The sequence below is a fragment of the Phlebotomus papatasi genome, chromosome 2 (genome assembly GCF_024763615.1).
Source record: "Phlebotomus papatasi isolate M1 chromosome 2, Ppap_2.1, whole genome shotgun sequence".
Lineage (NCBI taxonomy): Eukaryota > Metazoa > Arthropoda > Insecta > Diptera > Psychodidae > Phlebotomus > Phlebotomus papatasi.
Genome location: NC_077223.1, coordinates 19,906,876 through 19,922,431, shown reverse-complemented (window position 1 = coordinate 19,922,431; position 15,556 = coordinate 19,906,876). Strand labels below are relative to the sequence as shown.

The 15,556-nt window shown below is 34.2% G+C and overlaps 1 protein-coding gene across 3 annotated transcripts in view; it reads left to right on the top strand.

Moving 5' to 3' along the window:
• The window catches only part of LOC129803044 (KH domain-containing, RNA-binding, signal transduction-associated protein 2), a 183,576-nt gene that overhangs the window by 153,522 nt on the left and 14,498 nt on the right, over window positions 1-15,556 (top strand). For all 3 annotated transcript variants that reach the window (XM_055849360.1, XM_055849359.1, XM_055849361.1), the window contains exon 7: window positions 14,720-15,200. In XM_055849360.1, the coding sequence (XP_055705335.1) occupies window positions 14,720-15,200 (481 nt within the window). The remainder of the gene's footprint in view (window positions 1-14,719; window positions 15,201-15,556) is intronic.

Here is a 15,556-nt window from a genome sequence, read left to right as displayed (position 1 = left end):
TGTCTTATAGCTTTTTTCCGCCCATTCTCAATGAAATGATGGTGGGATTTCTACCGGCATAAGCTAATTCATTTTCAATGTAATACTATTAGTAAAATAAGTGGTTTAAACTGACACATTCAATATTGCTTGTCTTTCCTCAGGTTAGGTACTCAGAAAATCGGAAATTTATACATTGGATATAGTACACAATTCCATTCTGACATAAATCTATTCATTTTCCTCAAACCCCACCAAAAATTTCGATATATAGATGTAGGCCAATATTGAGCTACACGCCGTCCCTAGGGCATATCACCCCTTGGCCTCATTATTATTGGGATATAGTATCTTATTTTGGGAAATGTAAAAGATTGGACTAGAAAATGGAATTAATGGTTGCCAATAAGTATTACGGAGATGGTCATTTATTTTTCGATACCTCAACATTGCTATACATATTGCCTATATTCGTTTCATGATGAAGTATTGAATGTTGGTGATTTACGTAGATTTCCATTTCATTCACATATATCCCACCCACACAAAACATTTCCTTTGGGAGCATTTATTAATGTTAGGGTCTTCCCAATGAAGAGCTCAAATACGTGTTTGAAAGCATTCACTCTCATGGGCTATTTGGGGATGGTGCGTGCAGAATAATCTACTATTTTTTCAATTTCCAACGGAGAAATATACCTGATGTTATATATAAATCAGCAATCAGCACCTATTGCTGAAAATCTCTTAAATGTACCATTTTATAGGATTTTATCACGTAAGGATGATAAGGTGAATTTTCGCGTAAACGGTTCACAAGAACTGATGAATTATTTCAGACACGGCAATTACCTTTTAGGTCACTCCTCCTTTATTTTTCGCCTATTTTTTCGCAAACAAGTCCCAATATCTAGCCTTAGTTTTGCAACAATAATGGTGCATATAATTTACAAAAGAGAGACTTATGAAAAGAACTCATTAAAAAAGCTAAAAGAGCAATCAATTGATTTTTTAACTTCCTCGAGGGGCGTGGCTTAATTTTTGCAGGCAGAAAATCTCCTATAGATCCTGCAATGAAACAATAACGATAGAAAAGGGGTGGCAAACCGTCTCAGGCTTTGCTAAATGCTCGAACTCGAGATTTAGATGCTATACCTCAAAAGTATTTTCGCGTTATTTACCGGTTTTCAAACGATTTGAACCGATTCATCACTCAAAAGATCCCCAGAATAGTTAAAAATTAGTTATCAGACATGAATCGGCTCATTACCGGTTCAAAATCGATTAGAACTGGTTCAGTTTTATAGGAAATTCTTGGAAATTGACTTTGAAAAATCGATATTAGGAATGATTCAACGGAATTTTTATCTGAGGACGAAATGTCCGCCTGGGTAATCTCTAAAAAATGAAAAAAATCGCACGACGCGTTTTCGACCAATCCCAAAAAAACATGGTTTTGGAGGGGAAGGGTGAGGGGAAATGAGGGGCATGGTCGACTTATGGGGGGTCCCCTTAGGTCCCAAGTCGCCATCTCTAACCGTTGCGCATCTAGAGCTGGCGACAGCCGGATGGACAGACGGACAAACAGCGTGACGCCAAAAAACTCTAAACTTCAGATTTCCAAACTTTTTTTTTACCAAAATACTTGGGGGGTAAGGAGTCGAAATATATATATAACTCAAAATCGAGAGATTATTATATACTGCTCTCTCCGTGGAGTTCGAGCAGTAAAAATAATCAAACTTAATTGATCATATCTGCGATATCTGCGATTGTATTATGAAAATTAGTAAAATCTGCAAGTGAGCATTACTATAATCCACAATGCGAAATTCACATTATTTTTTTTAAGATAAAATTTAAAAGTTGCTCATTAATCGTTCTAGAACTACTTGCAATTTATCACAATCTTAAGCGGAATTTTGTCACACTCTAGCAATGCCAAATGACAAATTCCGTTCGAATTTCAGTAGGGGAATTCTGTAACGATATGACAATGTCATATGACAAATTTTCGTGGTAAATTTGGGAACAGGACAACATTAAACACCAGTGAGCATCGAATTGCTATTACGAGGAGTTCTATGAAGCTCTTAGTAATTAATATGAATCTGATTTTCAATTAATTTTTCCGAATTTTCCACATAATTTTGTTTTTTTAATTTGTCATATGACATTTTCACATCATTACAGAATTCTCCTGCAGGAGAGCTTTTTCGAAAATGCGATTCTGTAGACGTGATATTGTCATTTCAGCTTACGTGGCATTCTCAGAAGTCTGGGATTTCTAGCATTTCAAATGTCAATGAATTCTATTAAACAAATCAATCAATGAGTAATATCATTAAGTAAACGGTGTATTAAAAAATCAATTAATTTAATTTTCGAATTATTGTGATATGAGAAAAAAGCTTTCGCATTGTCAGATTTCGAACTCATGTGTGACTGTGCGTGCAACTAAAATTACGGAATTCCCCTGCTGTAGGGGAATTCTGTAATTTTCGTGGCATTGTCACGCGTGAGTTCGAAACCTGACAATGCCATTCGAGCTTCTTTTGTCATATCATATGAGTTCAAAAATGCAATTCATTGAATTTTTAATGAAATCCCTTTACTTGATGAATTTATGAAAATACAGTACGTCTTGGTTGATTTGTTTAACCAAATTCATTGTCATTTGAATTGCCAGAAATCTCAAATATGTGACTTCTGACAATGTCACGTGAGCTGAAATGCCAATGTCACGGCTACAGAATCGCATTTTCGAAAAAGCTCTCCTGATATTCAAACCCAATTTGTCATATGGCATTGCCAGAGCGTTACAGAATTCCCCTCCTGGACACACTTGCGAGCCTTTGCTTGATTCAGATGGTGCATGAGATTATTTATTGTGAATAACTCTGACATTGTCTGGCATAACCATTTCTTACACACGACATCCTTCTTCTGGTCATTTTTTTAGTTCATGACTATTCTCAAATTCTTTTAAGTAAATATGTTTTATTTGTATTGGTTCCTAGGTTCTACTAGGGTGGAATCACCAATTCTCGCCAGTAGTGTCCCATTACTAGCCACTTATATTGAAATCGCTTTTTTATTTCTGCTACGTATATTGTTGAGAAATAATAATTATATTCGTTTTAGATTAAGATTTTGAGCATTTTTTAGAGCAATATTTTAAGCAAGTGCATCGGATCCAATATTTCTTACCAAATATAAAAAGTGCCATCAAATTTTAATCGAACAAAATTTACGTTTTTGGATAAATAATCTATCTTTTGAATATTCAATTGCATTTGTAGAATACATAACATTTGTATTTATAATTAATTAATATTTCATTTTATATTATTTTTATGAAAAAAATGAGGCATGGCGGAAAATGCTAATGTTTTGAATTGATTTTACCACCTGTCGTCATTGCTTTTCAATAGGCGACACTAACTGCACTTCGTAGATTCTCAGTTGTCAAATCTGCTTTGTTTACTTTATGCAAGAGTTTAATAATTTGATTTCCCAATTAAAAGCGGGGAAAATTCATTTAAAGTGTGTAATAATAAGGTGATCATGAGAAAAAAAGAAGTGCTGAATATATTCTTTGCATAATATTGCCCAAAATAATTGAGTTTGGACTTTTCAAGTGGGTGGCGAGAAGTGGTTAAAAGACTGGCGAAAGGTGGTAAAGAGTGGCGACTGAGAGGTTATTTTTGTATTGTTAATAAAAATCAGTTTTTTTGTGTAGTCGAGCGTTAAATTGGTTTATTATTTTTTGACGAATCTGGAGCTAATACATCTCAATAACTTTGTGTCAAATTTGAGTTATCTTATAATAAGCGTTCAAAACTTTTAATCAAATTAATTTCACATTTTCCTAAAAGTTGCGATAAGTGGTTAATCCACCCTATTTGATGGCTTAAAACCGTTTTGGCACATGATGAGGACTAGGGAAAACAGTTGAGACAGAAACCACAAAGAAAAATCGATAATGCAGAAGCACTTGAGTTTGAGAACAGTAAAATGCAAAAACAATGTTTAGAAGATTTCCCTTTTTCATTTTGCAATGGAATAGCACCATTATTCCCGATACTCCTCACTTCTACAAGCTTATCACATCACTAAATCCACTGTTTTTATTCTACTCTTTGACCACAAATATAAATTACGCATAAAAAATAATTGGTTCAAGAGGCTGTTTGTCCGACTGCAAAAAACATAAAATTAATGAACTACTTAAACATGTTCCATTATTCAATTCAAATTATATTTTAATTTAATAAGCAAGTATATTCTGCTGTTTTAGCATATTTAAATGGGTTCTTGAAGACCATGTTATTGTACGCTTCGTCAATAAATTAGTGAAAATCTATCAATTCAATTGATTTATAATACACAATAATGCGCAAGAGCCATAATTTTTTATAAGTAATTTTCTGTACGGTGCGATTTGAAGTGCAGTATTTTTGTCATGCTAATTTATTAACAATAATCACCAAAACTGATACACAGAATTGCGTAGTTAAAACGCAATGGAAAGACATGCAATTTAGATATTTATATACATAAATGGTAAAATGCTTACGAGTAACATTGAGGACGATACATTGGAATCTAAGGATCAAAAGAAGCGAACAATAGCTTTGAGTGAGGAGTTTAATGCGACTTATGCTCAATGAACGGATTGAATGGATTGAATGGTTCTGATTGGGCTATCCATTGAAAGAGCACCATTGGTATCCAATCTCGTCTCCACGAGCAGTGTCAGTGCTAGCTATTGCATCGGGCAATTATTTAGGATTAAGCTGGGAATGGAATACTGCACTGTCTTTCGGGAAGTGCCAAGGCTTTTTCCTTCTTTCTTGGTTCCCATTGGCACTCAAGCTTACAATTTTGAACATTAAAGGCGTAACCATAGTCACTACTGAAGTAGACTGAACTTCTCTCGTTCTCTCTTCCAAGAAACACAACATAATTTAATGCTCTTTCCCTAGTCATAGGAGAAGAGATACCAAAGCTCTTGACCCTATTACCTGAACGAGAGGATTCAATGAGACAATTCTCGAGAAATAATTAGCGAAGATCTGTGTAGCTCTCTAGGATCAGTCTAGAGCACATTGCCCCCTCCCAAGAAGCAAAATAGCTGCCTTATAGAACCAAGTATTAGACAAGTCTTTTAGTGCACTTTTAAAAGACTTAAAGTGATAATTTTCTGTTGAAATTCTTATAGAAGCTCTTAAGATCCTTAAGAGTGCGCCACTTTACTTATAGTAATCTCAGTGATGGAACCAAGAGCGTTATAAGCACATAAAAAGATTTTTAGTTCTATAGTGCCTTACTTAGGGAATTCTACAAGACTACATTAAGAAAAAAATGCTTCTTGGGCTTTCCTAGTCGAGGAGGCTACCACGCATACGAAGCATAAGGCCGTCCTGTTTGTCAACTGCATCATCATGAGCTTTTGGCTGCAGTACCATCTGTTCCAGTGCACATAGGGCACCTGATTCAAGGGATATTTCCAATTTCCTGGTCTATATAAAGGGCAATCCTCTAACAGAAAACAGTGTTGTATTGTTAATGTGGCGCACGAAAAACATTGATACCGCCCGCGTAAACAATAAAACCTTTTATACCGCCACATTGGATTGAGATTGAATTGTCTAAAAATCAGATTTTGGGACAATTCAATCACAATTTTCGGTATAAATAGCATCATTGAGGCCATTTGCACCGCTTTTGACTAATTACATCCGCATTTGATCAATTACAACCGATTTTGATCAATTGAATCTTAATCCAATGCGACGGTGGTATAGCTGACCTCAATGATATTATCAAATTAGTAAAATTTTAGTCATTTTCCTGAGAATATACTAAATAAAACACATTTAGCCATTTAGGGGAAAGGCTCATAATTTTGTCCAGTTTCTTATTTTGGACACTTTGAGGCTAAAATTGGACACTAAAAATAAATTGTTTAAAATTATGGATTTTTATTCCAATATTTTATGAATAATGAATTCTATCTAAATATTTGTTCTTTTTGGAAGATTTTAACACTAAATACGTTAAATTTTGAATATGATTTGAGTTAAAATTTCTTTGTTGAAAATTCGGTTTAAGCAATTGCTTACGAGAAATATGACAGAACTTTGTGTTTACTTCAGTCTTATTTAGCTGTGGTGAAGTACTAACAATGTTTCTTCGTTTTTTTTGAGTGATATTATTGAATATTCATTGAATATTGTGTTGATTCACGTTAGTAGTGATTTGTACATTTGACCTGAAGTGAGATTTGCCATGTGAATTATATTTTTCATGTGAAAAATGGGAAATTTTCTAAGACATTGACCAGTGATATGATACTCCTTATTTTGGACAGGTGTTTTTTTCACGAAATTTCGTGAAGTTTTAGCTTTTGTGATGACTAGGTTGGACAAATGCCTGGAGAAACAAAGGAGCATCATCTCTACTAATGAGATGTAGCGAGAAAAGCCTTGAAAGGCTCCCGGAAAGACCAGGGAATGAGCGAAAGTTTCCGCGCTTCTTGTGACACTCTACGTTTCCCTTACATGAATAGGAAGAGGACTTGGTAAGATTGGTTTTGGAAATGAAGAACAATGGGCATCCTGTTGAGGCAGATTAGCTGTCCATATTTACAGCCAAGTTGTCCAAATTAATAACCAAGTTGTCCAAAATAAGAGTCAAATTCACGTCTACATATCAATTCATTTTTAAACGTTTTAAAACTAACTTTAGTAAAAATAAGACGATAAATAGCTTGCTAAGTTTCTATACAACCCTTCTGAAAAGAGAGTAATAAAAAAAGTAAATTAGTATCGAAAATATCGCACTTCAAACTTGGAACATCGATGCTTATAAGCAGACTGGACCAAATTATGAGCCTTTACTCTAGGCATAAATGACTTTTTCGCGACCTAATGCCGTGGGTCTAGACATGCAAGCAAACTATTGCAAATTAACTTAGAATATAATGGAATGGAACTCTCGATATACAATGCCGGACCAAATTGTAGCAATGTATCAAAATTCTCTGTAAAGGATTTAATATCTCAAGATCTAATTTATATTTTGGCTGAAACTTTTTTTTTCTTAGAGAGCTTTTTTATAAGGCTACGAATTGTGCCTTATTAGAATTTTTATACGCTACTTTTTGTTCTAAAAATTTATTTGATGAACTATTTACGTAAAAAGGAATTTAATATAATGACTTCCGGCTGTTATTAATGCATTTTGCATGAACACTTCCGGAAGTTTTTCACTTACAACTTAAGTAATGGTATATTTGAGTAAAATACGCTCTTATATGAAAAAGTGTATCAATAACGGGTTTTGATCCAACAAAATGACTGCAAAACATGACGTAGGCCATATCACAGAAATCAAACTAGGTATCTAGACGTGATTCAGTGATAAGACTATCAAATCCGGAATCAAGTCACAGTTTTTTACCATTTATTGTTGTATTTGGGCGAAAAAATCGCGTTCGGCGAGGTCTAAACTATTAGATATCCTTTCAAACTAATCAAAATCGATATTCTAAGCAACATCAGCTTCAGAGTATGATAACTAAGCCATGAATTACCCGGCTGAATAGCCTATATACCTTGTATAGACAAAAAACCAGCAAAATTATTTATAAAGATTTTACGAACTGATGCAGTATGATAAAGTTTAATAGCAAAATCGAACGATAGGGCTGTAAGACCATGGAAATATTTAACATAGTGCGAAAATATGTAAAATAACCACCTGGAATCGAAAATATATTGAAAAATCTTAAGAAATGTCGGTTTAATTGACGAATTGTAAATTTAGTTGAAAACTGTTTTATTTTCTTTTACATTTCGTTCTCTTTCCCTGCTTTACCAGTCATTATATTAAATTCCTTTTTACGTAAATAGTTCATAAAATAAAAATTTTGAACAAAAAAGTAGCGTTTAGGTACAAGTGACAAAATTTTACCAATGCATCCTTTTCTTAAAAAGCTCTACAAAAATATTAGTCCTTCTCCTAAAAAATTCTAATAAGGCACAATTTGTAGCTTTATAATAAAACTCTCTAAGAAAAAAGTTTCAGTCAAAATATAAATTAGATCTTGAGATATTAAATCCTTTACAGAGAATTTTGAAACATTATTGGTACAATTTTGTCCGGCACTGTAAACTCTAAACTCATAAACTTATCCGTGATGATGACCGTATTAGCCTTTGTCGGGTAAATTGATTCTATTATCTCGATTCTAATCATTCAATGTAACGTACTTATGGCTTTAATTTTGCCCCAAACCAAACTCTTCTCTTCTGTATAAAAGACACTGTATGGTAGTTTCTGAAGGACATCTCTATATCAGGAGATTCACCCTGTGTTTATTCATTCACAAAATATGCGAACGAAAATCCACAGTGAAAGCATAATGTTTTCATTTGGTACTTCAAAAGCATGTTATGCGAAATTTTAACTGTCATTAAGAATTACTCAAGAGTACAACAATCCCTTCTTCAGTCGCGCTTCTTCCCTTGATGTGCTCTTCGCCGAAAAGCTAAAAAAAAAGCGGAAGCTCAGACTTTTCTGTATATTTGCGTCTATTTCCCTCATATACATCGTTTCATCCTCTCTGAATTTTCCAACAATCTCTGCGCGAGGCGGGGATGGATGGAAAATGTTGTATAGCATTGAGTGAAAATTTCCGGTACAAGAGCTAACAACAACAAAAAGGAAGATGGGTTGGTATTTGACTGATTTAAATAATTCAAACAACAATAATGAAGAATGTAGACACGATGGGCGATAAAAATTATCATTAAATTTCAATGTACATTCACTGTCCATTTAAGTCTTTAGTGCGGTTATCACCACAAATTTGAGACTTCACAGATGGGAGAAAGAAGAGAGTATATACGCTCTAAAAGTTGGCTAAGTTATTGATTGAGTTTATATTGAATCATTCAGTGCGAAGATGACATATCTATTTTCGATATTTCACAACTTAAGTAATTATTTCTTGACAAACTTTTGCAAAACTTAATCCTTACGGTTTAGTTTGCTACATAAAGACAGAGAACAATTCTTAAGAAACTTCAAGTTCCGGTCTTCATGTTTGAGTCTGTATTTATTATTTATTATATTTCTGACAGCCCTTACATCTATCGCCGTCTTAGCGCTATTAATCAACCTCTAGAGGAAGACTATGTACAAGATTCTACAACATCTACAACATATAAGCGATAAGTTAATTATTGAATACAAATTTTCACTGGATTTCCACCGGAACTCCACGAGAAAACTACTGGATTTTCACTGGAATTCCACTGGAATTCCACTGGAATTCCACTAGCATTCCACTGGAATTCCACTGGAATTCCACTCGAATTCCACTGGCTTTATACAGGATTTCCACAGAAATTCCACGAGATTTCCAAAGGGATTCCACGGGATTTGCACTAGATTTCCATTGGATTTCCACTGGATTTCCACATAAATTCCACGGGATTTCCACTGGATTTCCATTGGATTTCCACTAGATTTCCACTGCAATTGCACCGGATTTCCACTGGAATTCTATAGGATTTCCACTGGAATTCGACGGGATTTTCACTGCAATTCCACTGGATTTTTACTGAGGTTGTAAAGAATCTCAGCTAAGAAAATCGTGGATAAATGCAACAGTTTAGTTAGAAATATACAATATAGCCATACCAACTCGAGAAATACGACACTTTGAATTTGAATTTTTAAAAATCAAAACTAAAAACCTCTCCAGGGGATTTATTTCTCAACCGATTTTATTCATATTGGATTTAATGATAAGGTCTTGAAAATACAATAAGAATTGATCTAATCGATTTACCCAAATCAATTGTACAATATATTTTGTTGAAAATTCAATTTACATTGCCCTATTTAATTGTGTTGTTAGATGGTTTTTAGATGATTTATGAAGCAGTTTAAAAAGGTATAAAATGCTAGAGTATGAATGCGAAAGAAAAATGAGTTGGAGCATTCTGCGAATTTTCCTTCGCGTTTATTTTTCATATTGAAAAAATATTGATTTTAGAATAAATTGGGTGCATTTACGAAAGGCACTCATCTTTAATGCTTTCATATATTTATTCAACCTATTAACATAATGTTCCTGTCTTCATGAAAATATACCGAGGAAGGATTTAATAATATTCAACTCTCAGCTCTTTTCCATCACTTAAACTTATGAGCACATTTTGAGGATGCGTTGATGATCATTTAATGATATACATTTAGTATGAAATTGTCTAAAATAAGCATATGTATGTTTTAATCTTCTGAAGAGGTGGAATTAATTGCAAAGGCATATGGGAAAGTGGTGTGAAGAAATTTCCAGAGGGAGAAAATGCTTCTAGCGTTGAGAAAATTCTTCCCGCGCGTTTGCTTACATCTTACTTCTTACACGAGAGTGGAAATATGAGTTGGTGTGGTGACGAACTTAATATAAGTAGGTCAATTCAGCATAAATATGCAAAACTATGCTATTTAAAATGGCTATGTACTGTGCTGATGAGTAAGGACTTCTATGTAGAGTGCATATATGTAAATTGGCATGTGAGCATCGTGAACGCAACGTACCTTCCGGGTGGGAAATTTGCATGACCTGTTTGAGGGTAAGAGGGTACAATAATTTAAGGGTTTGCCAATTCATTGGCAGAAATACATCAGTGACACATGTCTTCTACAACTTCATCGATTTTCATGCTTGACAGAGAGAAAAGCTCAATAGTTATTTATTAAAATGCAAATGGAAAGTGCTATTTTCCTCTAAATTACTCCAACGTAAATTGAAAATAGAATATATAATCCCCTTGGTATCCATTTGTTATACGAATAAGAAGTAAAGGATATTTTACGATTGAATGTCATTTTCAGATATTCACGTACAGTATGATTGTATCAAGGAAAATTAGTAAATAACAGATTAGCAATGGGAAAATAGTTGCTGCCACTACAAAGGATCGAACTCATGTCAATATGTATCGACATTCCATAGCATCGTAACTTAACACGTAGGGTTATAAAGTATACTACACCAGAAAGTGATATTTGGACATAATGGTGCTATTCCAATGAAAAATCAACATGCATTTTTTATTGCACTTTACTGTTCTCAAATGCTTCTGTATTATCGACTTTTGTTTCTATTGGTTCCTGTCTCGACTATCTTCCCCCGTTCTCGCTGTGTTCTAAAACCACCATTCAGTGGAGACAGGAACCAGCACAAGTCGATAATACAGAAGCACATGAGAACAGTAAAATATTTAAAAAAAAGAAAAGCATGTTCCCCGGCTGTGTTTGTTTGTCCTAGAACTTATTACAAGTTAAGGCTCAGCTTTTATTCAGATTTCGTGAGATTCCAGTAGATCGAACAAATCCAACCTCCGCTCCGGAGACCGCACTTACCTTATCATCGAGTGAATCAGCAACTGTTTTAATTTAATTTGCCTTGCATCTGTATTTGCTGAAAATTACACATTAGGGGAGACTGGGGCAAAAAGTAACAAAACGGATATTTTATTTTTTTACAAGCTACCCTAGCGCCCCAGAAATTTCTAATTAGTGCAGTTTTATAGGAAATTTACTGCTCTACAACTTTTTGAAAGTCATTTACCTCTATTTTGTAAGCAAATACGTTTATCGAGCTGTTTTCTAAAAGGTAATCTTGTGACAAGTCTCAAAAATGCTGGAGCAAATAGTATCAGGCATGGGGTATTATCATATTTTGATCCGCTTCATTACGGGCTTCCGTAAATTTGAAAAAATACCTAGAGGACATATTTTCATAGAAAATTTATTCTTCTACACCTTTTTAAAACACAGTTTTCTCTATCTGAACGAGAAAAGCGCTTTTCAAGCTATTTAAAAAAAAACATACACAAGAGACTGCTAATCGTTTGACCAATACAAACAAAAAACGGCGAGACGCGGAAATGACATTTCTTTTCGCCGTGAGACATCAGAAATTTCTTCGATCTTTGTTATTTTTCGCTCCATACCTTTTGTTACTTTTTACCCCAAGTGGTCATTTTTCATAAAAGGATTTCTGGAGAAAAGAATCTTTGTAAAATTCTACAATAGATAGTGGTTTCGTATTTAAAGAATCCAAATCATTTAGGAAATACTTACCAGTGAATCATTTTTGGAAAATAAATAGGTCAAAATTGATATCTGTTGTAAAGAAAACATTTCAAAAATAGGGCTAAAAATTTCAATATTTTTTATTTTCTAAATTCTTTGTTCGAATTCTAAGAAACTTATGACTTTGAAGGAGGTCTATGGTGTCCATTTATGGAAAAAAAATTAAGCCGCTATCTCTTTTATCTTGGAAGATATTGCATTTTCAAATTTTCAATTTGTGACTTTTTACCCCAGTCTCCCCTACTGCGTAATCTTTTGCAAAAAATACAGTTTCGAGGAAAATTCAGTTAGAAATTAGCACAGTTTGAGAAGCGATGACATTCGCGAGTTAGACAATTTCTGAGAAATAGAGCTATACATCGTATTCGTCTGTCCGTCGGTCCGAACCGTTTGACCGTGGGTCCGTTATTAGATCTCTAGGCTAAACGGTCAGAGATAGACACTAGGGATCTTCGGGGGAGCCATCAGTAATTCAACCAAGAATCATTAATATGTCTTTAATTTTTTCACATCTTCCCTTCCTTCCCTTTCTATCAAAATGCGTGTTCAAATCAGTTAGGAACTGCTCATTTTAAGTCAGTCTCAAGTTCTAAAGGGATACTGGTTATTATTACACATATTGTCCATCCAATGTGGTCGATATGAACAACTTTTGATACCAGAAAATTTTTAATGATTCAAAGTGGTCTCGAACACGGGATACTCGTACAGTAACGCAAGAATTTAACGACTTATGTTTCTATTCCAATGAAAAAACGTGTTATGTGGTTTTTTAGCAGTTTACTTTCTCAAATACCTTCCACATAAATCGACTTTTCTTTGTATAGGTTCCTATCAGAACTATTTGGGAGTTTTAGAATACAGTGAGGACTGGGGAAAACAGTCGTGTCAGGAACCAACACAAAGAAAAGTCGATAATGCAGAATCGTATTCGTCTGTCCGTCCGTCTGAACCGTTTGACCGTGGGTCCGTTATCAGATCTCGAGGCTAAACGCACTTAAGAAGAGTAAAGTGCTAAAAAAAATGATTATTTGTCATTGGAATGGAATAGCACCATTAATCCCTTACTTGTCCTAAGATATGTGGCTTCGTAAAATTACAACTAATTCTAATAATCTAAATTTTAGAGCTAAATGAAGGCTTTAAAGCTTCGCACATACCTTGGCTTCAAATACTTCATATTTTTGTCATGATTCATTGTGAAATTCTTCTCCTAATTCTCTTTTCTTTTTGTACAATTTAAATACGACTTCAATGACTAATTTTTTTTTTGTGATAAGCCCGTTACTTTAATAAAAAAAAGTATAATAGTCAAAAAGCAATATCAGTTATAAAGGTAATAAATGTAATAATTAACTGAAAAAATGCAATTTGGTATATCACATTATTTGAGAGTGTGATTTTATTTGAATATCACAGAACACATTTAAATATATAAATATGCCATATTTACTTATAATTATATTGGAAATCCAATTTAGCACAAATTTATTTCACACAAATATATTGAATACTGAATGCCTCCGGCTGTTGCAATTACATTGAAAGTACTGAAACATGTTACCAGTGATGTGATACCCCTAAATTACATTTTCTTTTTTTTAGCACTATTTTATTTGATGAAAGTGTTGAAAAAAAAACGAATATTGTTTAACGAGTAGGATCGTTGTCATAAATACAGCTTTACAAAATTATCCAATTTGGTTAATATAGTATCCAAGTAGTAACAAGGCAAGTGTTTAAAGTGAGACTGAAGTAGTAGTTTATTCAAATAATGGTTATATACAATATTGCAGTCCTAATGAACTTTCTAATTGTGGGTCACCTTCAATGATCGGTACATTTGATCCTCTTTGTGCCATTTATTTCAGGCAAGAGGTTATTCTAGTATTTGAGGTTATGTATAACCTCAACATGCAAGAGAGGACTTTCGCAAAATAGCGAATTTTCATTTTCAGTGTAATATTCAATTTTGTGTTTTAATTTAATTTTTCGTAACTAAGATCGATAAAGTAAGATATTTCGCTCTACAAAACATTTTCTTGAACTCTTGAGGTTAGGATTAACACAGTTAGCATAACCTAAAACTTTTCAAATTAACCTATTGGACAAATAAAATAATGGAACCGATTGCATAATAATTGAAAAGTTTTTATAATTCATTTTTGTCCAAACCACAAAGCTGATACTTTTGCATTCACCAGTAAGGTTACCAAAGTAGTACATATATTCCCCATATATCTCATGCACTTTTATGTAAATACGGTTTTTGTTTCATGGAAATAACTCAGGGTTGCTCAGGGTGTTTGCCCAAACCTGGACAGGAGGATAAATAGAAGAGAAAAGAGCAACAAATAGCCCCAAGTTTTGAATACTGAACATTTGAAAACAGAAAGAGTAACTTTTTCCCCAAGATAGTGGCAGCTGGAACAAGCCCCACCAAAAAAAAAATGCGGAAATAACTTTTAGGCTAGGAAAATAGTGTATATTTTCATAGGAAAACGCAATGTAGTGTTTTCAAACACCATGTTTCTCACACGATAAATTTTTCTGTTTGCAGGATTATCACGATGATATTCGACAGGAACAAATGTGGGAAATGCAGGCCTTAAGCTCATCACAGAATCAGAGTCAGGAAATTAGTAATGCTTCAACTCATAGCAATAGTACGGCGGATTTACTTGCGGGAACTGCTAGTGAATCAGAACTGAATGGGACAAGTGAATGTGCTTCCGGTGGCAATGGTGTGCTAACGTCACTGGCCACAACATCAGCTGCCATTTCAGCACCACCAAATAGTTCAATTCTTATGATTAGTGGATCTAATGGTGAGCTTGAGGTGGCTAATGCTCTTACACCGCATCAACCCAATCCAGCAGCCGTTACTGACCTCGTGGCGGCGGCAGCTGCAGCCGGCGGGACCGTCATTCCAGCCACGGTATCCACCCTAACTCCCAACAACTCCATTCTCACAATAGCCCCTGGAGAGACAATTATGGATACCCATCCAGCGCTTCGTGTCGTGAAGACTGTTAACATAGGTAAGATTTTTCAGTCATTCTGAGGGTGCATTCTGTAACGTATGACAATTGTCACTGATGACTTGAAATGACTTGAAAAAGATAATTAAACAAATTAAATATTTGCTCAATTGGGATATGAGAAGGAAATTCATTATAGATGTCAAAAGTTGAAATTTTAGTCCTTGTTTTTTGTCACAATAAAACAAAATTCCTTTTTCCTAAAACTTTTCCGACTATTTTCATTAAATTTTCTCTTCTACCAATTCTGTCTGGCGTGCTGAATTTATTTCGATAGATTTAGCGAAATGTGAGAATTGTCATACGAAACAGTATCCCATTGTAGTGAACTTCCCTTTCTCCCTAAATTTTCCCTT